Consider the following 23,808-nt stretch of genomic DNA (forward strand, 5'->3'; position numbering starts at 1 on the left):
ACCAAATTCAATGTAAATAATGTCCAGCAGATTATATTGGCTCAACAACAAATACCTTGAGGACAAGAATGACAGGACACCGATTTGATTATAAACACCAAGATTTAAAGAAAACTGTCGTGACTCATGGTATAAATCACAATGAAACTTTTGAAAATACATATTCAGTCAAACCTATTCGGCAAGTACATACAAATTCAAACCCAATTTACCTCAGAACATTAGAACAAGCACACCAATTGGTTTTAAAGAGCAAAATTCCACATGGACTCAACATCAGATAACTTAGCCAAAAACGTCTAAATTTGAAATCAACATATGGAACAATTGTTTAGTTCGTGTCATCTGTATTTATTATTATTACTTATTCACTGTTTATTTACTTTCGTTTGTACTGTTTTCTTTTATATTTTTATATTTTATACAATTTTTGCACCTGAAGACGGTTTTCACCGAAATATAGTGCCAATGTTTTAAAAACACTTTGTTTTAATTGTAAAGTAATTTACTACAAATAATATATATATATATATATATATATATATATATATATATCTTAATTTATTTTATGATGCCGTAATATATATTATTGGGAGTTATAAGAATCTACGTATGCTCTGGAGGGTGTGCAAAACATGATTGGAATTTTGTTATTTATAGTTTAATTTTACGAGATCTAAAAATAATAAAGAATGAAGAAAGTTCTTAATTGCTACGTAACCTACGGACTCGATTAACAAGTATGAAATACAAGTAAAAGTAATTGTACTACTAAACTTCAATGATCAAGGAAAGTTTCAGAAAAGTCAAAAACTGTGAAGTTTGTTTAAATGTTGTCTATAATATTTATTACATTTTAGCATTATATTCCTTTCTTGTATATAGATAACAAACGAAGTGGTGGATAACTAAGTACTAGTTGGATTAAAGCCAACAGAATGAAGGTGAAATCTTTATCTCCTTGACAATCACTAATTTTATTTTACTATTTCCATGCTACCAGAGAGCTGTCTACGTTTTGACCTCGTATTTAACAGGGAGATACCGAAAGCGGGCTATGTCGATATTTTGTTAAAATTCAGTTGGCAATATCAAATTCCATTCCTTTAAGACCTGGACTCCTTGATTCCAAACAATCATCATATTGAATCATAACGAAAATAAACAAACCAAATGTTCTACCATAGTTAGTTTAGCCCATTCTTGGCTTGTCCAGATAATTTTTCCGTATGGTATGCCATTTTGATGTTTTCCTGCCTCTTTTGAAAATTTAGCCTTAATCATTTTATTCATTGCATTCAAGTCCATTGTTGTAGGCGTTGCTGGTTGATGCCAATGTCATATTATGTAATTGGGTTGACAAAAAAACATGGATTCTGTCTGTAATTACATTGGATACAAGATTAGTCAGTATTGTTATAGCGTACCGACAGTTGATTTGACGCAAAATTCCGCGAACTTGATGGTCACCTGCGCACTTCCCTGGGAATTGTGTGAATCAAAAGATGGCCGCAAGGTCAAGGCCAATTAGCGTGTCCAAACGATACAAACGATACTCCTCCACGGCTTTAACCAGCTTAGAGCGTAATTGGTATCATGCAACATAGCCGCCATCGACGTACGTGGACTTTCCTGGATATGTTTTTGCAGGAGGTTCTGCAATATAACTCGAGATACAATTATGTTGAAACATAGCTCTCATTTACTATTTCTTTGGAAATCAATCTTCTGAGGATTTTTCTAACATTGCAAGATTTGAACACAGATAGCCAAGGTTTGTGAGCGCCTATCATTTCTTGTATCTGTAATAAACCACAATATGCCAGCAACTTATCAACCAATCAAGCGTACCAACGCGTCACCAGTACAGCCAACCCAACGGATTATCCCGCCCGGATTATTTTCTGCACTACAACCGGCACCAGGGCCTAGGTGACGCGTGGTTTGAGTCCTACCGAGATATTTTTACCTGTGTTATCTATTACTTGTTTTAGTTATCTCTACAACATGCTTACGTGGTTAGCCAAACGTTTTAATTTAGGTAAGTGATTGTTTTAAATTTATGTAATAGATTATTCCTACGGCATTTCATTCATAATTTGAGATCCTTTGACGATACCAATCATTGCTAACTTAAGAACTACAAGCACTGCTTGCTCAATACTGTATTACATTTTTGGGTCTGTAAATAATAAATGGTTAGTTATTAGCAAAATTTTAAACTAATTAAGATTTATTACACGCCAAGTGTATATTCCATTGTTAAAAATTTTAAAATCATTCATTACAATAAAAAAATTACCATATTACAATGATAGTTGCGATATATTAAATATAAGGAAGCTAGACTACGAATAATCTATAAATGGCATGATATATCGTCTAATTATTACGCAACTGTGTTAAAACAAAAGATAAATTAGCTTCAACACTCAAAGCTCTTACACAGCAATCTAAGATTAACATTTTAAATTGTGGGGTACTAAAGCAGCTTGTTCCGAAATAGTCCAATGGTGATAATTGCGTTTTTTATCCTCCCCCCCTTTTACACCCCGTGCCCAACACTGTTGGCAGTTTTACGTTTTTGTAATGTTACTGATCCGTCTCAATACCAGGGAACATCGGGTGGTCAGTAGCGATATGGCAACACTGCCTCATACGTCATCGGACTATTTTGGTGCGAACCGCTGTAGTTACTTGAACACTATAATACATTTGTTATTGTAATGGTCGTAATTCAGTTTATTATGAACGTGTGACGAATTACTCAAAACGTCCTCTGGAAATGCAAGAAACTATTAAACCTATCGAAAATTAGCGAAATAAAATAATATTCTCAAAACTAGCCAATATATCACTATGAGCACAGTTATGTAGACACCGATTCAGTATTGCGGTCCATCGATCATATGTACTTTGAAAAATTATTTTATAAATCCAGAAATTAAAGGACCGACGGAGGGTGACAGTTCAGATCTTTGAGTCGTCCCGTGGGGTATTGAAGAGAAGGTACACACACAACAGAAGTTATGATTGCTTTGTAGGTTCTCTTATGAGTGAGAGAGTACCATGGCGTAGGCTAAGTCCTTTAATGAGACATTGCAAATAGTGTAAGGAGAGCAAATGACTTTAGGAACTTTGGCTACAGGAAATGTAGTTTAGGCTACAAAATGTCATGGTTTCACATCTATTAACGATGAAAACTATTCTAAAGTAATGGGTATTAAGATGTAACTTTATACCTCCTTAAATTCGAAATCGTGAATCAATAAAGTAAACGTTCATGTTAATTGGCCAAACTTATCCTATACCATTAATAGCCTTTCAAAGAACTGTCATTATTAATTTCTTAATGACTCTAATATTCTCCCAATGTATTCCTTAGGCCATTGAATATCACCTAAATATTTTGTAACCATAACCTAGCTTTGTTCGCTTAACGTTTTGGACACTGACTAGAAACATCATTGGATTAACAAATGACCTTAAGTATTCCTGTGGTTACTGAAGGTTTATTGAATGGACTCCTTATCCTGGAATTATTTCCTGGTTGCGTTACTAGGAACAGACTTTCGTAGCCTTTTATAGTTAAGAAATTTGTAACCTTAAGTTGACTTGGAGATTTATCAAATTCTTTCACGGTAGTGTTGGTGGTTTAGGAAATTGTCCATATTTCTTTTTCCCTATCTTCAGCAGACCTAGAAGATCTTTGCTGCTACAGCGGAGCCTAATAGTCTCTATCTGCCTCCTAGAATGGGTTATTGACAGGAGTAAATTCTCCGGATCTCTTTCTGTCTTTATATCAGAGGTTGTAAAACTTGCGGTAACAACTAATACGTATGGGTATTTCACTCTTTATGGACAATAGGATTCTTTTAAGTAGTTGTATGTTATTCCCATTTCCTCCTCAGTCTATGAAATAGGACTCACATTTCATGCTATCAACACTACGAGTGGACAGATTATTCTCATTTTGCAATTACTGCAAATTGTCTCGTACAACATCTTGTTTGATATGTTTGAAAAAATAATACTAACTTAATACAATACAATATTACTATATTGTCATTTTACACTGCGGTACAACAAAAATAGTTTAGGGGCCCAGAGCCAATTTGCACTAAATAAGCAAAAGCAGGGTTTTCTTGAGTTCTATAGATGAAACTTCTCCTAAGAAACATTGAATGTCACGCTATTTTAGTTGGAAGTTTAAATAGGAGGATGATAAAAGAGAAAATATTAAACGATATTTTTTACGATCATATTTTTTTATATTTATTACTAAAAACAACCATAAGGTGAAAAATAAATATTAAATCCGCTTCAGCTAAACATGCTAAAACACTGGAAGTGGTGACTTACAGTCTCTTCATCCAGTTTTTTGACGATGACATTTATGTGATAACGTTTTTAAGTGCGTCAACCTAGGAAAGTTATGAGCTGAGAAAAAGTATTGTTTCTTGTTTCCAAATACCCTCCTGTTTCTACATTCACCAAAAAAAACTTCCGTGACTGATAATGTTTTTAACTCTCCTATCAATTTCTAGAAAAATAAAGTTGTGTTCTCTTACAAACAATATAAATGAGCTATCAGCTTCTATGCAAAAATTGTATTTTAATAAAACATGTGATAAAAATAAAATAATGATAAATGATAAACAGCTTTGTATACTCAATTATTACATTCATTGGTTCGTCAAAAAATTTAAAAATTAAAATTATGATTATGAAATATTTCAAGTAATCATTTTCCTTATAGAAAAAGATGTGCTAGTGCGGTTTATGTAATTAGAAACTCTTGATTGTAACTACAATTTTAATTAAACGAATTTACTCATTGCCTGAGCGCAAGTGAAGCCAGTCAAAATCTCTCTGCCTTTTATCTGTCTATCTGTAAACACGATATCTTGAAAACAAACTGACCTGTAGACTTGAAATTTTACACAAGCTTCACCATTAATTCTTCAAAGAATCTTTTATAATATTTTAATTAAATGTCAGTATATTGAAACAAAAGTTATAGAGCTTCACCAAACTTCAAAAATGATCTCCCGCAGTGATTAAACCTGTCGATCTATTTTCACACACCAACATCTTGACATTGCGGTTGGTGATGTACCGCTCCTGGACGTCCAATAGGTTTTCTAGATTTACGTGATACATTGGTCTTTGCTCTACTCAGAGTCGGTTCAACTGGAAGCTATAATATAGCCAGAAGTGAACACCCCCCCCCTGGGGAAATGTAGCTTCTTACAATGTTCATATTATGTTCTTCTGTATGGGCATTCCCACATAAAGCTTAATGTTAAAAATATATTTAGTATAAAAAGAAGTATTCACAAATAACTGTGTTTTAATTATTCATACATATTCATATACTCATGCCTAAGTAAGAGAGTTGAATTCACTGTGATACAGGATCCGAAAATCTTACATCACTACTACAGCTTTGAATGCATCTGTAAATGAATTACTAAATATTCCTTTTGATTATAGTTATCTGGTACCTTGTGTGGCTATCAATATCTCTAGAGAATATTCACACATTAGATGACTTTTTGTAAGCTACACCAAGTCAGACAAACCATTTCTAGCTATAGAATAAGTAGATTGTGAAAATTGCCAATGAAATCGCCATTTCTCAAAAACGTTAACCCAAATTTCAAACATGTAATCTGCAATTGACAAAGTGTAAATTGCAAAATAATTGCTTTCACTACTTCTTGGAAATTTAAATCACAAGATTGCAAACGATTTTGTGGTCATGGAGACGCCAGTACGTAGAGATGGGAACGCGAACACGTCACACGATTTCCACCCACCACAAACCGCCCATAATTTGGGTCCAGCTCTAGATTTTGACTCTAATTCCTTCTAAGAAATACGATAAAACAGTGAACATGTTATAGCATTTTTATATTGCCTACCTATCACCTACCTATCAAAAATTTGAGGATGTGGTTAGAATAACTAATAAAAAGCGATTTTATTAAATAATTTAATTAGCATAATTAGCTTTTCTTAAATATGACATGTTTCTGTTTTTATATAAACTATATCATTACTAGGTTACTAAATTTTTAGTCATTACCTAAAGCTGTGAAATTTTAAAAAATAATTTCACAATATAGTTTAATTATTAGATGTACTAATACATGTGTTTCTTCACGTACCCTTAAAAGATTCAAACATAATACTTTTCGTTATAAAATAGCGGTTTTCACCACTAAGAGTGGTTGCTTTTGATGTGTAGTCTTATTGTAGGTGATTTTGAGGTCAGAAATACGATTAAGCGCCGAAAAACACTTTTGCTCAGATGATGAAAGTTTTATGTCATATGGAAAACAAAATCAAAATGTATAAGTTTATTTTAAATTTTATTACTTAGTAGTTCAACATAGTCATTCTGTCGGCTAAGTGTTAAACGTATTAGTGGATCTTTCAGATCCCTCTTATAAGAGTAAAATTATTAATTATGTCATGGACCCAGTTAAGAATAAAAAAACAGCTCTTATAGTTTATGCAGTACAATAAAAGTGCAACAGGAAAAGTAACATGATGTTAATTTCAAATTTTAAGGTTGTGCTAGTTTCCAAAACCCTTGACTCGTTCGGTTAGTGGTTTCTAGCGCTCTATTTACCGACTGAGGCCAACCGTCAAAGATAAGGAATTGAGGTTAGGCCAGTCAAGCAGTCGTTGAAGCTGACTCTTTTTACACATTAACAGCTGATTGTCCTGGAGTAACACATGTAATGGACACATTCACCAGCCAATCAGCGACAACCAGACCTTGGTTAGTTGCGGTTAGTTTGTCATCTTCAGTTGACAGCCGTCCCTCCGCTTGTCCTTCACGGAACACAGGAATATAAAACAGAAGTTTTGGAACAAATTATCTTTAGTTTATGTATGGAATTCGTAACATATTAACATATTGATTCTAATAATAGTTGGCTAATATATATGATGTTCCGGAAATCTTTATATCCGTATTTAAGAGTTTATTGGTACTCGGGTTTTCCCCTCAGAACGAATAAATCTTTAATCGACAATCCACAAAATACCCGTGCCAACACAAGATCCAAACAAAGTTTCTGTATTTCGTTACCTTTACCAAGCCATTCTATCTAGTTAGTGCATCAAATTGCCATAATCTTTTGCCATTTTTTGTTTTGCTCCGCAATTTCTCTCGTTAAGTACGAGATAGCTTGTAGTAAGCCACCATTGATTGGGCGTAAACTCCAAACTTCACGATAAACTATTGTCCACCTCGAAGACGATGATATACCAAATAATCTGTAAGATCAAACGGAACACTAAACTGAGATTAAACCGGTCAAGATAGGGTTTACACAGTCATACTGCCGTAATTCTCTCAATTCGAGCTTTTGTATTGATGACAAGTCTGAAGCCAAAGTGTTTAGTTGATATATTGGCTAATCAATCTCTTTTGGCTAAAGTAACGAAGCAAAATGAAAGTGCAGAAACTTCTTATTTGATTTTACTTTGTTCGCTAGGATTTTTATCATGTGTGGCACTTTAGACAAGGATGGTAGGTTTTCTCCAGAAGGTATGTTCGGACTGTTGAAACTATCAAAAACTTCCATACTTCCAAGGTGTGAATACTTAAGAGCCTGACAGTTTGACGCCCCATAGTAGAAGAATCACTCAAGTCTCGGCGAATCACAAAGAATATTTCCCCCACTGAGGATTATATATTGGCAACTCCTTCCCAACAGCATCGATAACCGTGGGCACCTTGTTATCCCTGAGCATGTTGCGCGTGTGCGTGTGTCAGACACATGAATAGGATCCTTATTATACGGCCTTTAGCAACGTGTTCTAAACAAATTTATCTAAGTTATATACATTTACATCAAGCATGTACCGATATAAAGCCTACGAGTTGTGCATATTGCGTTTTATGTCATTGGATAAAGTTACACTGCAGGTTTCATCGTTCCACTCACTACGTTATAACGTTCGATGAAGAAAGTTCATCATGATAAGTTGGTTTCAAGATTTTTATATGCTTAGTTCATTATATCAAAATTATCAAGTTTATAAGATTGCAATTGGTAGCAAATGGACGAAGTAATCGAATTGTACCGGTCTACATAAATACAATTTATACTTAATTCACTATCAATTTCCATAATTATGTTGATCTCATGATTAGTTTCAATTAGGCTTCAATTTAGTTTCTTCATATATTCTTCCAGTATGTGGAAGTCAGGCCTATTTTTGTGTAGCTTATTAATAGACGTTATTATTTATCTTCAATAATCTAGAAAGGAATGTACTCGTACATTCTATATGTTTTGCAGGCACAGCATTATCATAGCACATTCTTGTGACGACACAAGTTAAGCTCCTCAATATCACCAGGCATGGCGCCGGCTCGCCAGTTACATACAGTGTGTGTCGAAATGTGGCTAATCTCCTGGCTTATGCTGTGTGAGATCACCAGCTGATATAAGGCATGATTCCTTTATAAAATTTCAATACGGAGTCCACGATATACTTATAACTTGTTTTGGTTAAATATAGATTTTATATTTGTATTAAATTTGTTATAACGCATTTAAAAAGATAAATATGTATTGCCTCATTTACGCTACAAAGCATTCTTTTCAATTATCTCTTTTGTGAAATATGCTCTTTAAACGTTAAAATCTCACATGCCTGTACTCAACCTGTTTACACGTGTATTTATTCTGCAATTTTCTCGTTGTCATCGTGGTTACCCATAAAACCAAATAAAATTTTTCGCTAACACCCTATTCCCATGGAGTGCCATTCATCAACATCGAACTCAGTGTTGCTCATACAGAAATGAAACGTCATGCAAAAGTTTCGAGATATGAGTTCGGTTTCGAGATATCTTGCTGGCAGACAGACCGAAATAAAATGTTTCTACCCCACGAGTTGTAATTTTCGATAACGCTCAAACAATCAAAATAGTTACGAAGGTAAAATGGAATGAGATGGGGAAGAAGTTCATGTATAGTCAAGTTGGTTCTAAACAAATTATAAAAACAGACGTTAAATTATGTTTTCATAGATGGTAAGTCTTTTAAGACGAATTCTTTTCTTTTTTATTGTTGCCATATAAATTGGCAATTACCAAACTGGAATTGGAATCCAGGCAATAAATTTTTATAGGCTGGAAAGCTAAGGTGCCAACAATTCATCTACTTGGAGAATCAACCAAAAGAATATTGTCTTAATTTGATAAATATTTGTTTTCACTGACGTAAATGCTTTAACTCACCGCATTCTTTAATTCAAATACATGTTTGTACTGATATTAGATTTACTGTTCAGCACATCACTTTAAGCCTGCAATCCAAGAACTGAAGAATTTCTAGCATTCCATTTGTATTCTTGGGATTTTAAAACTTATAGCCTAGCAGCTGAGAGCCAGTTTCGGCTGTATATAAGCACACAACCTGGGTTTTCTTAAAATTTAAAGATAAATCTCCCCTAAAAAGCAAATTCATCGACAGCCGCGCTATTTCTTTGCAGTTGTTAGAATAAAAGGGTATCGAAAGGGTTAAATATATAACATTATAAATTTTTTTCTCAGGTCATATTTTTCATAGCTTCCGACACTTAAAATCAACCGTTAGACACATAAATAAATAATAAAATAAGCGACCGCTAACTATAAAGTCAAACTTTCAGTCTCTCTATCTAGCTGTGTGATGGTGATATAACTATAATTAAATGTGTGAAGGTCGTTTTAATTCTATGAAGCTAAGAAGAATATTCTCTGAAAAAATCATTACCGTGTCGTATTTTTAACTCTTTTGATAACCTCTCACTACGAAATCCATGAAAACTACAGCATCTGACGATCAATTCATTGTTCGGGGAAATTTATTATCATTTTCAAGAAAACCAGGTCGTGCATATACAATGCAGTTGGCTCCCGGTTCCTGGGCTGAGAGCTGCCTTATCAAGCAATTAGGCGTGGCTTTTATGTCTCGTACGTGCTTTAAAAATGTAAGCACTAATTAAAGCTACTTACTTCGTTGGTTACAACATCCTTCCAGGAAAGTGATTCAAAAATTTTATTTGCAGTGTTTTACCGCTTAGCAATCAATTATGGTTTGGTAAGATTTGTATATGTTTTCAAACTCAAATTGGGAGTACCAATGTCCGAGCGGTCTAAGATGTAGAACCTTAGATATAAATTATAGATAGCGCAGGGTCAAATCCTGTACGTGACCTTAGCGCCTATTATCACTACTATCGACCTTTTACTGTATCGGTCCTTCCCTTATCTTGTTTGATAAGATCCTAGCAACGGCCAGTGGCCCACGAGGATGGGTAGAATAAGGCTTTAAAGGGAATCGGCCTCTCCTTTTGTTATAAATAATTTTTAAAATACTATTGCTAATTTATAAGGGATAATTATCATTTTAAAAGGTGTTAGAGGTAACTAGAAATCAGGTCCAGAGAAAAAGCCGTTCATTGTATACATTTTAATATTGTGCATAATAATTATGACTATAAAAAGAAATATAGAAAGAGAAAGAGCATGCAGCTATGAGTGTGAGTGAACTGAAAATTGGAAATAAAAGCTCCAATATGGCAGAGACTCCTACGATTGTAGAATTTCCAGAAATATCTGGAGATCAAAAATGCACGATGTACACGCAAGTAAATCTCGTAAGGCTCAATAATTAAACTGAATTAAATAACAAAAAATGAATATAGCTACTTATAACAGGCCAAGTTCTTACAAAATCCACCTTAAACGTCACGCATCTTGAGATCTATTAATGATTTTTTATTTCTAAATTATGTAGGTTACTTTATTAATATCTAAAAAGGGCAAACTTTATTAAGGAGTGTAATTAAATCCCTGACGAATGGTTTAATAAACTGCCTGGAACATGGAATTTCTTAAGAAGCGTATAAATACTCTCGTTCTATTCGTAATGTTGTCGATTTAATTTGTTGTTGCCGGCAACTTTTAAGGAGCTAAGCAATGATCTAACCTAACGAGCATACTCTTTACGATCGAGAAATAAAATGTAGCATGAGAAATTCACTAAATTTTAAAATATGTGCAAGTAAATAAACTTAAATTTACGACTATTTACTCAACCTAAATGATGTTAGCCATCTGCGACTTAGTGACCCTCGTATAAGAATATTACGAATTAAAACTTCATAAGATTTTCTGTATCTCAAATCTATTCCTAGATTAAAAGCAAGAAATCTATGAGTTGCGTGTAGTTTACGGTTCTATTACATGAAAAAGAAATTCATTCCTAAAACACCTCAAATCCTCACAATATTTACGATGATATCCTTAGTATACTTTCTATATGGAAAATCTCTCTTTAAGTTTTGAGAGCAATAGCTACATACAACACAGTCATCCAACAGTATTTTACAACCCTATTGCACGTTGAAAATGAATTCCTATAATGCTGTATTAGAAAACAATCAGTGATTGTGTGGCGTTGTATGCAGTTTCGTACACGATTTCAATGCCATAGTACAAACTAGTATCTGTATTATCTAATCTTTAGATAAATAAGTATTTTTAGAACGTAAAACGCCAATATAATCTATAGATGGATTACAAAACTGGTTAATTAGATGCAAATAGCGGTGTCTCAGATGTAAGATAAGGTATCATAGGCTCTACTGTTATCAGCAGCCAGGCTCCTAACCCCACGGTTGTACTGTTATTGTGAAAGTACTATAAGGTTTACTATGTGCCACTATACTATAAATTCTACAAAACATTAACAACTGCTACTCGCATATTAACAATTTTATAACTTTACAACTACAACCATTTATCGTCATGAACATGAGTACACTTGTAGCGTTTAAAGCCATTCCTTGAAGCTACATTGCTCACAACTGATTAAAACACACGAAGCGAATTATGAGAATAAGAGATTCATTTTTCATTTCGGATTTATTCAAGGATGGAAAAAATATGAGGAAACCAGGTTGAGAAGTAATCTTATTTGTTGTGTTTTTGTAAAATCCATTAGACTTTTTTGTTACGTTGTTTTTTATATGCTCGACCTGGTCAGATTTTTTATAATTTACAATTTAGTATACTTCCACTACTCGCATTTCAAACGCTACAAATTATTCAATGTGTATCGATATAAGTAAAATCTGACAGTCTTGTTGGACCTCTCGATTGGTTTCATATGAGACAATTCTTCTCGTATTAATTTCTTCATTTTTGGTTAAAAGTTATAAAATGTATTTTTAAATAAATGCTCTTTACATCTTTATTCAAAAACTTTTTTTAATACTAAATTATTTTCCTTAAAAATACTGAATTTAAAGTACCTTTTAGATAAGGTACCTCACGAACGCTGACGAAAAATAAGGGTGAAACCCTTACATTCAGACTATGCGACAAAACTCAAAATCTATTCGAGAAACAATAAAAGACCTTTTATTGGTCAATGTATATTTGTAAATGTAGGGGTATTTACAAAAGATTTTATGATATAATTTAAAATAATCCTAAAAGGAGAAACAGTATTAAGACAGCAGTTCAATATATCCATGTGATTTAACTCATTCTTTAGGTAAAAAATATACCGTGCCTTTATGTACATATATATTTATCAGCGAACATGATTGTATTTGATAGCCGTGTTCTACTTTTCATTTTCATTAGTGCCGTACATGCAAGCTGGATATACAAGAAATAATCGGTTTATTTAAATAATAGTGATGTAAAGCTTGTTTGTATGTTTTATTTCTTCAACTAGGGAGACTAATAATATAAAGAAATTATTTCCGTACGTACTGAGACATTTAAATTGCTCGTATGCCTATCGTAGATAAACACGAGAGCGTATATTATATATGCCAGGCACAGATAAATTAGTAGAGCAAGTGTGCTATGCAGTTGGCCAACCTGGGTAGCAGAACACTTGTACTGATATGATACTAGGATCAGCTGAGCAGCCCGGCTGTCGCTGTCTGAGGGGAACAGCTGTTATTAATAGAGTTGCCAGCTGACTGAAGCAGGACCAGGGTTACCACACACAGCGCTCACTGCTCACATTAAACATGTGAACATATCGAATTACATAAGTTGCAGCTTTTCTACTACGCAACTGTGTACTTTTCTGATTGCAATCCGAACCACAGCCACGTTTTGTAAAGGTTTACTAGTTAGTATATTGAGGACCACAAGGTTATCAATGGTTGTGTGAAAGTTGTATTTAAAACCCGTATTAAATCTTCACGCCTATAGGCTACTCATTGCGCTCATTTTCGTTCCAATAAGACTCAGCTGTGCTGGCAGCTATCTTGATGTTTTCCAAATTAGAACAATATTAAACCTTATGCACTTTTCACAACTTTATTTTAAGTCATATAAAAATGGGAATTGTCTCATGTTAAAGCTATAATCGCATCCAAACATGTTTATCTTTTCGGTATTTTTATAACCAGCTAAATTAGTTATCTCAAATTGTAAAGACCAATTGTATATCTCTAACTGTTTTGTACGTCATCTTTGAATATTGAAAAGGGAAACAATTTACTCAAAAATTAAAATGCGTTTGGTTGCGTAATGGTTATATCTTTAAAATGAGATATTTCGCATAAAATATGTACGTAAAATAAGGATATAAAAGTGCATGAGGTTATTAGTTTTCTTAAAGAGAAGAACTCAACGTCCTTTTAACACAGTCTGCTCTTAATTGACCCTACAGCTGATGTATTTCAGGAAGTACTACGCGACTAGTGATAAAAAAATTGTTTTGGAAATGCTAAATCCAAAATATTACGGGTTGCTTTGAATGATTAAATGTGTAAAAGTATCCTTTCTGGTACAATCAGAACACGTTTCTAAAATGTGCATTTAGGCACAAGTTAAATAACAGTATTGGAAACATTATTTCAAATGTCATTATTTCGGGTGCATCTTACTGAGTGTATCCTGGAGAGATGTGTAAGTGAGTGTGACCATAAGAATAGAAAAATGTGGCAACTTCTGATTGATATCGCTATAGTCATTCACAGGAGAAATTGCCGCAAAAACAATAAAACTACGATCGTGCCTTCACTAGTGGCGATAACAGAACAATCAACAATATTTCGCCGAAAACAATGCTTATATCAATTGTACAGGTGGAGAGTTATAAGCGAGTGACGTGTTCCCTGTACAAAAGCTCTTTATTGTTGGTTATCAAAACGTCATGTTGCCTATAAATGGAAAGTCTTATGGTTTGAAATTGTATGATGTAAAGTTAAGAAATTATTTCTTGATGTTTTAATTTTCTCTCCTATTGTAAATCATTATGATGTTTTCATTTTTATGCTGCATCTATTTAGGTGTAACAGATTAGGAACGTGGGTCATTGAACGTGCGAACGTATATAATGCGTGCCTCATTGAAAAACATTTATTCAAAAGAAATATGAGGTGAAATTTAAGTATTTCATATATATATATATATATATATATATATATATATATATATATATACTTTATTAGTATATTTAGTTAAGAAGCAGACTTCTACCAATTCAAAATTCTCGTCAATCACAGAATAGAAAAATTAATTTTTCCGTTCATAAACAATACATTGAGCTGTAAAGTTTGCCCAAAATCTACAGTAGGTTAAAATGTATTCACATTTACTTGCATCTTATTAATACAAGCATTATTTATATCTTACGGGTACCTACTAAAAGAAAGGAATTAACCAGATTTTCTTAACGAAATTGTAAATAAAATTGTTAATATATAAAAAGATCCACTGTTGACGCTCGAAAGTACATAACTATATAAATATATATATATATCAAATTGTAAAGAAGAAATTAAGAAACAATAATCAACATACATAGAAATATACAGATGGTATACCATATCGTATACCATAAGTACAATAGAGATAGTTTAACGATTTAATATCAGGACTCAATATTCTTTAAGTATGTAAATTTCGAATTATGTGGGGTTATACTTCTAATCCCGACATGTAGGTTGTATTGTTCTCGATACCTCGATGAGAGATAGATACAATCCAACTTAGTGGGTATGTTCCCAGTACCTTATTGATAATTACAATAAAGCGTAGTCGGTATGTTGCTGATTTCTTCGTGAAAATTATAATCAAGCGTAGCCTGTGTGTTACCGATATCTTGCTGACAGTTACAATCCGGCGTAGTCTGTGTGTTACCGATACCTTGCTGACAGTTACAATCCGGCGTAGTCTGTGTGTTACCGATACCTTGCTGACAGTTACAATCCGGCGTAGTCTGTGTGTTACCGATACCTTGCTGACAGTTACAATCCGGCGTAGTCTGTGTGTTACCGATACCTTGCTTACAGTTACAATCCGGCGTAGTCTGTGTGTTACCGATACCTTGCTGACAGTTACAATCCGGCGTAGTCTGTGTGTTACCGATACCTTGCTGACAGTTACAATCCGGCGTAGTCTGTGTGTTACCGATACCTTGCTGACAGTTACAATCCGGCGTAGTCTGTGTGTTACCGATACCTTGCTGACAGTTACAATCCGGCGTAGTCTGTGTGTTACCGATACCTTGCTGACAGTTACAATCCGGCGTAGTCTGTGTGTTACCGATACCTTGCTGACAGTTACAATCCGGCGTAGTCTGTGTGTTACCGATACCTTGCTGACAGTTACAATCCGGCGTAGTCTGTGTGTTACCGATACCTTGCTGACAGTTACAATCCGGCGTAGTCTGTGTGTTACCGATACCTTGCTTACAGTTACAATCCGGCGTAGTCTGTGTGTTACCGATACCTTGCTGACAGTTACAATCCGGCGTAGTCTGTGTGTTACCGATACCTTGCTGACAGTTACAATCCGGCGTAGTCTGTGTGTTACCGATATACCTTGCTGACAGTTACAATCCGGCGTAGTCTGTGTGTTACCGATACCTTGCTGACAGTTACAATCCGGCGTAGTCTGTGTGTTACCGATACCTTGCTTACAGTTACAATCCGGCGTAGTCTGTGTGTTACCGATACCTTGCTTACAGTTACAATCCGGCGTAGTCTGTGTGTTACCGATACCTTGCTGACAGTTACAATCCGGCGTAGTCTGTGTGTTACCGATACCTTGCTGACAGTTACAATCCGGCGTAGTCTGTGTGTTACCGATACCTTGCTGACAGTTACAATCCGGCGTAGTCTGTGTGTTACCGATACCTTGCTGACAGTTACAATCCGGCGTAGTCTGTGTGTTACCGATACCTTGCTGACAGTTACAATCCGGCGTAGTCTGTGTGTTACCGATACCTTGCTGACAGTTACAATCCGGCGTAGTCTGTGTGTTACCGATACCTTGCTGACAGTTACAATCCGGCGTAGTCTGTGTGTTACCGATACCTTGCTGACAGTTACAATCCGGCGTAGTCTGTGTGTTACCGATACCTTGCTTGACAGTTACAATCCGGCGTAGTCTGTGTGTTACCGATACCTTGCTGACAGTTACAATCCGGCGTAGTCTGTATGTTACCGATACCTTGCTTACAGTTACAATCCGGCGTAGTCTGTATGTTACCGATACCTTGCTGACAGTTACAATCCGGCGTAGTCTGTGTGTTACCGATACCTTGCTTACAGTTACAATCCGGCGTAGTCTGTGTGTTACCGATACCTTGCTGACAGTTACAATCCGGCGTAGTCTGTATGTTACCGATACCTTGCTGACAGTTACAATCCGGCGTAGTCTGTATGTTACCGATACCTTGCTGACAGTTACAATCCGGCGTAGTCTGTATGTTACCGATACCTTGCGGACAGTTACAATCCGGCTTCGGCGATGTATTCTTAGTTGTGATAATGATAGTCATGTGCATGATAACAGAGTTTCCAGCATTTACAGTCTGTTTCTAACTCCTGCTTGTTGGTAATATGGCAGGGTGTCTTTAATATAGGTATGTTCCGAATCGAGATAAAGTGCTGGCAAAGGAGATTCACTGCCGATCTAGTATAGAGTTTGCGGAATGGAGTTGGATATCGCTTTGAGATTAGGGATATATAAGTTATTCTTACAATAGTACTATTCTCAATACTGCTAAAAAACTGGATGAGACAGGGTTACTACTGCTGGAATATTCCCTTTGAAGATATGAGAGTGGAAAGACAATGGTTTGCTTGTAAAACTGTATTATTCCTGAGAATATATAATAGGTCTAAAACTCTCTCTGAATATAACGCATAATAAATGTGTGTGCCATTTCTGAGGTACTATTTACTACTTACAAGTGTCAATGAAGTCTGAACATATTACAGAACACATTATCGTTATATGAAATACGTTTGAATCCAGAATATAACTTTCATCGATGCCATGCATGTTGCCAGTTCATTGATACTAGAAACTTTAATTTACCACCGTTATTACAAGTATGATAGCATCGTCACCGGTAAATGTCAAGCCGCAGCAGCCTGCTAAAGACCGGTAATAAGAATTAATATGCACGCTTGATTCTATGAATTATAGCATTACTTAATACACTGATTTAGTGTTACTAGTGAACTATTAATGGCAAATCTTAGGGCGTTGGTTAATTTTCAAACAAGAATACTTGCACAATTTTTGTGCTGCTTGCCTAGTTTTGTGGTTATTATTTATATATATATATATATATATATATATATATATATATATATATATATATATATAATTTTATGTAGTTTACTACTTTTATGTTTTTTAAAACGTAATATTCATGAAGTCTCAAATAAGATATATCTTTGACTTTAAATGCAAACTTTTATTTTTCACATACATTGGAATTTCTCTTTCCTATTTTTGGCCAACATAAATAAAATGTGTTTGTAATGCTTACCCACCGAAAAAATAACGTGAAAACTCCTATATTCGTATTTCACAAAAATATTGATAAATGGATTAAATCCGTCAGTGGGTAAATGTTATTGTAATGATGACTATTAATATTCAAAAGTACACTGATTTAAAATTCATTCTTCAAATATTTATCGACTACGCTATCAATAAAAATACATTCATTTCTACTAGAATGTGTTCACTCAAATTGTAGCACTATTTACTAAACACAAAAGTGGAACAATAATTAATAACAACATCTTCCTATTAAGTTCCTAGCAAATATAACATTTTTATTACAATAATAATCCACATGCCCTACGATGACGGAAATTAAAATAAGCGAATAACATAATAAAACTTACCTTCGACAGATAATGACATAAAATACCTACACTGTCCTATCAACAATTAGTATTAGCGTACAAACTAAAATCATAGTATGACCTAACGTTATTTTCCCCATTAGGGTTCACTTGTGGCTGTTTTATACATTCCAGTTGAACCTACACAGAATAAAGCAAAATCCGCCTAATGTCACTTAAATCTATACTAAGTGCAATCATTCAACCTCAACAATCCACTTATTTTTCAACTACAGTATGTCTGTAGGTTTATATTTCGCACTTAAAAATAAATACAAAAATGAGTGGTCGTTACCAATTAACATACCAAATGAAGAGATAGTTACCAAAGTTAAGAGATCTGTAATAGCCTGATATCCGTTGATGGCTGATTAGAGGTCTAAGCACCGAGTGTATACTTACGGCATATTCCATTTTTATCTGCATAATACAAATGCTTTATCTAAACAATTATGGTATACAACAGTAGAATAGCTTTGTGTAGTTGTTGCTGCCTTAATGCATCGTGTACAGATATGCGCTAGCATGTTCTGTAACCGGTCACGGTTAGTCAGACCGACGAAAGTGGAGAAAGTGAGACAAGGTTTGTCTTTTACCCTTGGCTAATTGACTGATGTCTGGCGTGTACCAGCTTGTCAGTTCACAGATGCAGAACTATAGTAGCGCTTTCGGCAGCGCTTTCTGTCCCTGTGAACACAGATCTGTAGAATGAACGTACAGTTACTGGATTTGTCTTCATAGATCCAGCAATAATATATAACAGAGTTAGTACACTGAACTTTTCCACCGAGTATAACATGACTTTGGTACTGCAAATCCCTTCACTACATACTACATGTACTAATATTCGTGATTTCTGTGAGATTTGTTCTTTGGGTTAATCTCAACAAAGATGAACTATAAATAAGGGTCACAAATGCTTACTTATCCAAATGTCTATCTCTATTTTATTTCAGAAACCAATAAAGATAAAATATTCAATTTGGCACTTTTATAATTTTCCACTCTTAAATCAAGGGAGAAATCAATATCGTCACATAACGTTTCAAGATGGCGCTTTTTTAAATTGTTAAAATCCCAAATAGATTAAAAATAAAATCTTTAAAGAAAAATAAAACTGGTTTCGTTTAATAATGAATATTGTAATACGTAGATCTTAATAATCGGTTACAAAATAATATAGATATATGCTTTTACATATTTTAGTGCACGAATGATATTATTGTTTACTTTGCTAACCCACGAATATTTAGTACATTTTCAATGCAAATTTCTTACAAGAAACTAACTCATTGAATTTTAATTGGAATCCACTTTTATTTTTTTTTTATTTATTATAGTATCTTGTAAATAGAAAATAGTGAGATTATAAAAGCCGAAGAAATATGGTTGAAATTCTAAGAGAGAAAAAGGTAATGTTGACTATATTTTATTTAACGGATTCCAAAGCATAAAGATTATCTGATTTATTTCAACTATTGCCCTATACACAACCTGCTGCTCTGTTGTTAATGTTTGATTGTTTCTTCTACTTCAGTACATACATTTGTCTTACAGATGACTAATCTGTAACCTCTGTTAATGTATGAAATTTTTTATTGTCAGTATTATTGGCCTCGATACTGCAATTTCTGATACAACATCCCCTACGGACGTGCTAACCATCGTATACTCCCTTTTCACGTTCTCATCATTACGTACTAAACATAAGGGCGATAAAGCGGGAAGCTTTCTAAGCGGGTCTCGTTATTACAGTATTTGATCCTAATTTGGCCTTAAGCGTATATAAACAAATAAATCCATTTCTGACAAGCTCGAATTTGTAAAACCCGTGCACGTTACTCAGGACGGGTACGAGAGCTATAATATTGTTCTGCTTTTAATGCTTTTTTCATTAAGGGCAAGATACTAAACATATACCATACATTGAACTGGATTGAAGGTCTTCTCTTGTGCTGATGCTGTTTGCTTTGTCCAGTTTGGAATTGTATAAAAGTATTTATATAAAGCAAACAATAGAAAAGTTACAACAAACGCAAAAAAATAAATGAACTAATTCTATTTCAATGCATGTGTCAAAGGACGCGATCCTTGAAACAATATCCCAACCAACCCTAAACAAACTGTATGTCAATGGATCCTGCTCAAAAACTATAGTACACGGTGCTATCTGGACGGATAGAAAGCCTGTCACACTCTTCATAAATATTTAATTTGATAATATGTCAGTCAAAATTGTACCAATGTTCCACACTTTTTGGAAAGAAAAGTGTTGTTAATACAATTTATGCAACGTTTTTGACAAGATAATCCTTAGGATTGCAACCTTATCAGTACATCCATTTACACAATGGTGTATTGCCTCTCTAAAGTCAAGTAACATATCTGTAAAGCTATCAAACAATTACTAAAACTATGCATACGGGCCGAAAGTCGGCTTCTTAATGAATTCTAAAGATCTTTAGGTACGCCATCATATAATAAAAAATTAATTTATTATACGAATGGAGGTGAGAATAAAAAGTTATCAATTACTCTGTGAACAAATAGGAACATTTCACGGAAGGAATTCGCTATAAATACCTTTCAATATCAAGCACTGAAACTCTCAAACCCCAAACCCCTTAAACTTTAATACGCTCTGTAGAAATTTCAAGCATATAAGTTTCCTATCGGAATGATTTGGGTTTTACAACTCTAATTTTGGATACTCTTCATCAGGTGTCAAAACACGTAAGGTTAAGCCTTCACATAAATTAAGAAATCAAATAACCATATGGTGATTAACTCGCTGAAGTCATTGATAACAACTAAAAAAAGTTGTAGTTCTTGAAATTGTAATACGACTTTGGTGTTATCATCGACATATATATACTTTTTTATTTTGTATGCACGCCTAACCTTATGCATTATAGTAGATGCCAATCTTCGAAACGTAGTGTTCTAATTTTGTAATGTATAACGATGGCATATGAACGAAATCCTACCAAACTAGCCATCGTCACATCCAAACTTTAAACAAAGAATACGATGACTCTTTGACGGGCTCCAAAACCCACAACATTGACTCGGGCAATACCTATTGTATACACACCATAAAAACAAAAACCGCTTCGGTACTAAAAGTCGGTATGATTGACGTGAGTTTTTTACCCCCTGGCGCACATTAACATTTCAGTTAACCTCTCTACACTTCGCTCTCCGTTATTTCAAAGCCAATAAGCCACTCAAGGATACATAATGTTATTCCATAACAATTTGCATATTCTCCATTCTCCACTATCAGATAGTACGAAGGAAATCGTGAAATTCCTTTAATAAGTAGTATTCTGCGTGTTATATCCACAGTTGTCACCATCAGAAGCGTAACGGAATTCACATTTGCATGTTGGGCAGTTTGACTCGTTTTGGACTCAAGGCCAAGGACGTGTTAGAACTCTAGAGCGCCTCTTGTATAACTGTGGGTGAATCTGGGAGTGCTTTCCAACCATTTAATCTGATTGTTTATATTTATTATTACACAGTTTGCCTTCCGTTTTCAAAAGAATGACAACATGCTATATGTCACGCTTCAGCAATTGAGATAGTTCCGCATGGAAAAGCACTTGTCTCGAATGAGCATTCTGCTTTGTTACTCAGAACAGAAAATGTTGTGCAACTATGAATAACACTCTCAAATAACTACAGAATTGTTCTTTCAGACTAACGCATACACTGGAGTTTCTTATTTATTATACAAATTTAACTAATTAGTTATTTTCTATTACTAGTATTAATGAATAAAACATCTTCCAACAACACTTTTATTTTTGCGAAAGGCCTTCCGAAATCAATGATTCCATTGACCATCATGAGGCACTTCACAAATAATTAGTTTTGTTAATTGTTTTCGAATATAGAAATGGAACTTAATAATAGAATGTACTCTGGCAAAAACAACATAATAATAGTTTTTCTCCAATAAAGAATTATGTAAGATATACGTAAATTTACTGTGGTTGGAAAGATTTTGAAAGTCAGGTTAAAATTGTTAGGGAAACAGGGCTACTGATTGGTTGATTTACTCATTTATTTCAGCAATTCAACATTATTTATTGTTTTTTTTCATACTAGCATTTACCCGCGGCTTCGTACCAAATTTCATAAGCTTTCCACGTGTACAGGTAGAAGCATTGCTGTTTCCAGTGAATTATATTTCCGAGGCCAATGTTAAGTTTTTCCCTGTTGCTACGAACAAAAATATATATATATATATATATATATATATATATATATATATATATATATATATACATATACAGATCTGAGAATCATAATTCTTTTAAATTTATAGTAAATGTTGGATAGTAACTTTACTTTTTATATCTAATACATAATAATTAATAAAAATTTATAGTTTATAAGTAAATTTTGACTACAAGTTTTAGTTTTTTTTATCACGATATTTTCTTACTCTGTGCTCAAAAGCGGTTACAGAAGAGGTTTAAATAAGAAGAGTTATTACTATCAAACTTACTCTATGTTTTCACACTATAAATGTAAACAAATTTAAAATAGTGGTTAAATTAATTCAACATAAACTTTCTATCATTAAACAATGTTTACACAGAACAGTTGATTAAATGTAACAGATTTTTTCAGTTAAAAATTCGCAACTTAAGAGACCAAGATGGGAATTTTTATACTTTAGAGACCAGTGGGGCCCGGAGTGATTTTCGAAATAATAACAGGCCTAATTCATACCAGGGACTCTAATAATGTCCATGTAAAATTTTAGTAAATCAGTTGAAAAGATTAATTTTACAATTTATGCGTGAAAGCAAAACAAACAAAATGCACTTTTGCATTTACAGTATTTTTTTAGATTAGGATGTAGCAACAGTTTTTATTTTAGCTCCAGTTTAGCTTTCGTTAAACTCAACATTCACATTGGATCAACCCGTCTCATCATAGCTACGTTATGTGTATATGAGAGCTTTGGATACTATTCAAATATCCTAGACCATAACTTTCTGATTTGTAAAATTACAATCTACCAGCGTTTAATATATTCTCCACCACGTGGATTTGGTTGTAAAAAATTGCTCGAGAACAGTTGAAACATTTTACAGACAATGGTTTACTCGATACATTTTTTGCAATTCTTCAATAATAAGCCTTACTCTTAGAAGGGAGTTCAACAGAATTTTTTTTTCCATATATTGTATTTCTCAGAGAGTAAAACAGGCACCCTCTGTTATATCCTGTAGCAACGTGAAAAATGTTTCATCCAGAAGCAATGTGACTGCGAGACTACTGAAACTCACCTAAGGTCTAAGTAAGTTTTATGAAAAGTCCTATAGCTTTACTCCTTCTCAGTGTGTCACATTTCTACACATGTAGCGACACATGAATGATAAAAAAGACATATTTTCCCTCTAAGTATTTACTAGTTTTGGGAAAATACCATACCTCCAGATCCTTTATATCTCGCCATACCACGTATCTCTCTAAACATCGTGATCATAAAAAATATCATTAGGCACCGCACATGGATAATTTAACATCTGTAAATTACACGAGTAATAATGAATAGCATGGAGCATTGGAATGATTTCTTTGCAT

General features: G+C 34.0%; 1 protein-coding gene across 1 annotated transcript in view; it reads left to right on the forward strand.

The window, feature by feature from the left end:
* The first annotated feature begins 1,992 nt into the window (after positions 1-1,992).
* The window catches only part of LOC124360215 (aquaporin AQPcic), an 81,223-nt gene continuing 59,407 nt past the window's right edge, over positions 1,993-23,808 (forward strand). The window contains exon 1 of the mRNA XM_046813627.1: positions 1,993-2,041. Within this exon, the coding sequence (XP_046669583.1) occupies positions 2,008-2,041 (34 nt within the window). The 5' untranslated portion in view covers positions 1,993-2,007. The remainder of the gene's footprint in view (positions 2,042-23,808) is intronic.

This window comes from Homalodisca vitripennis, chromosome 4, assembly GCF_021130785.1.
Source record: "Homalodisca vitripennis isolate AUS2020 chromosome 4, UT_GWSS_2.1, whole genome shotgun sequence".
Lineage (NCBI taxonomy): Eukaryota > Metazoa > Arthropoda > Insecta > Hemiptera > Cicadellidae > Homalodisca > Homalodisca vitripennis.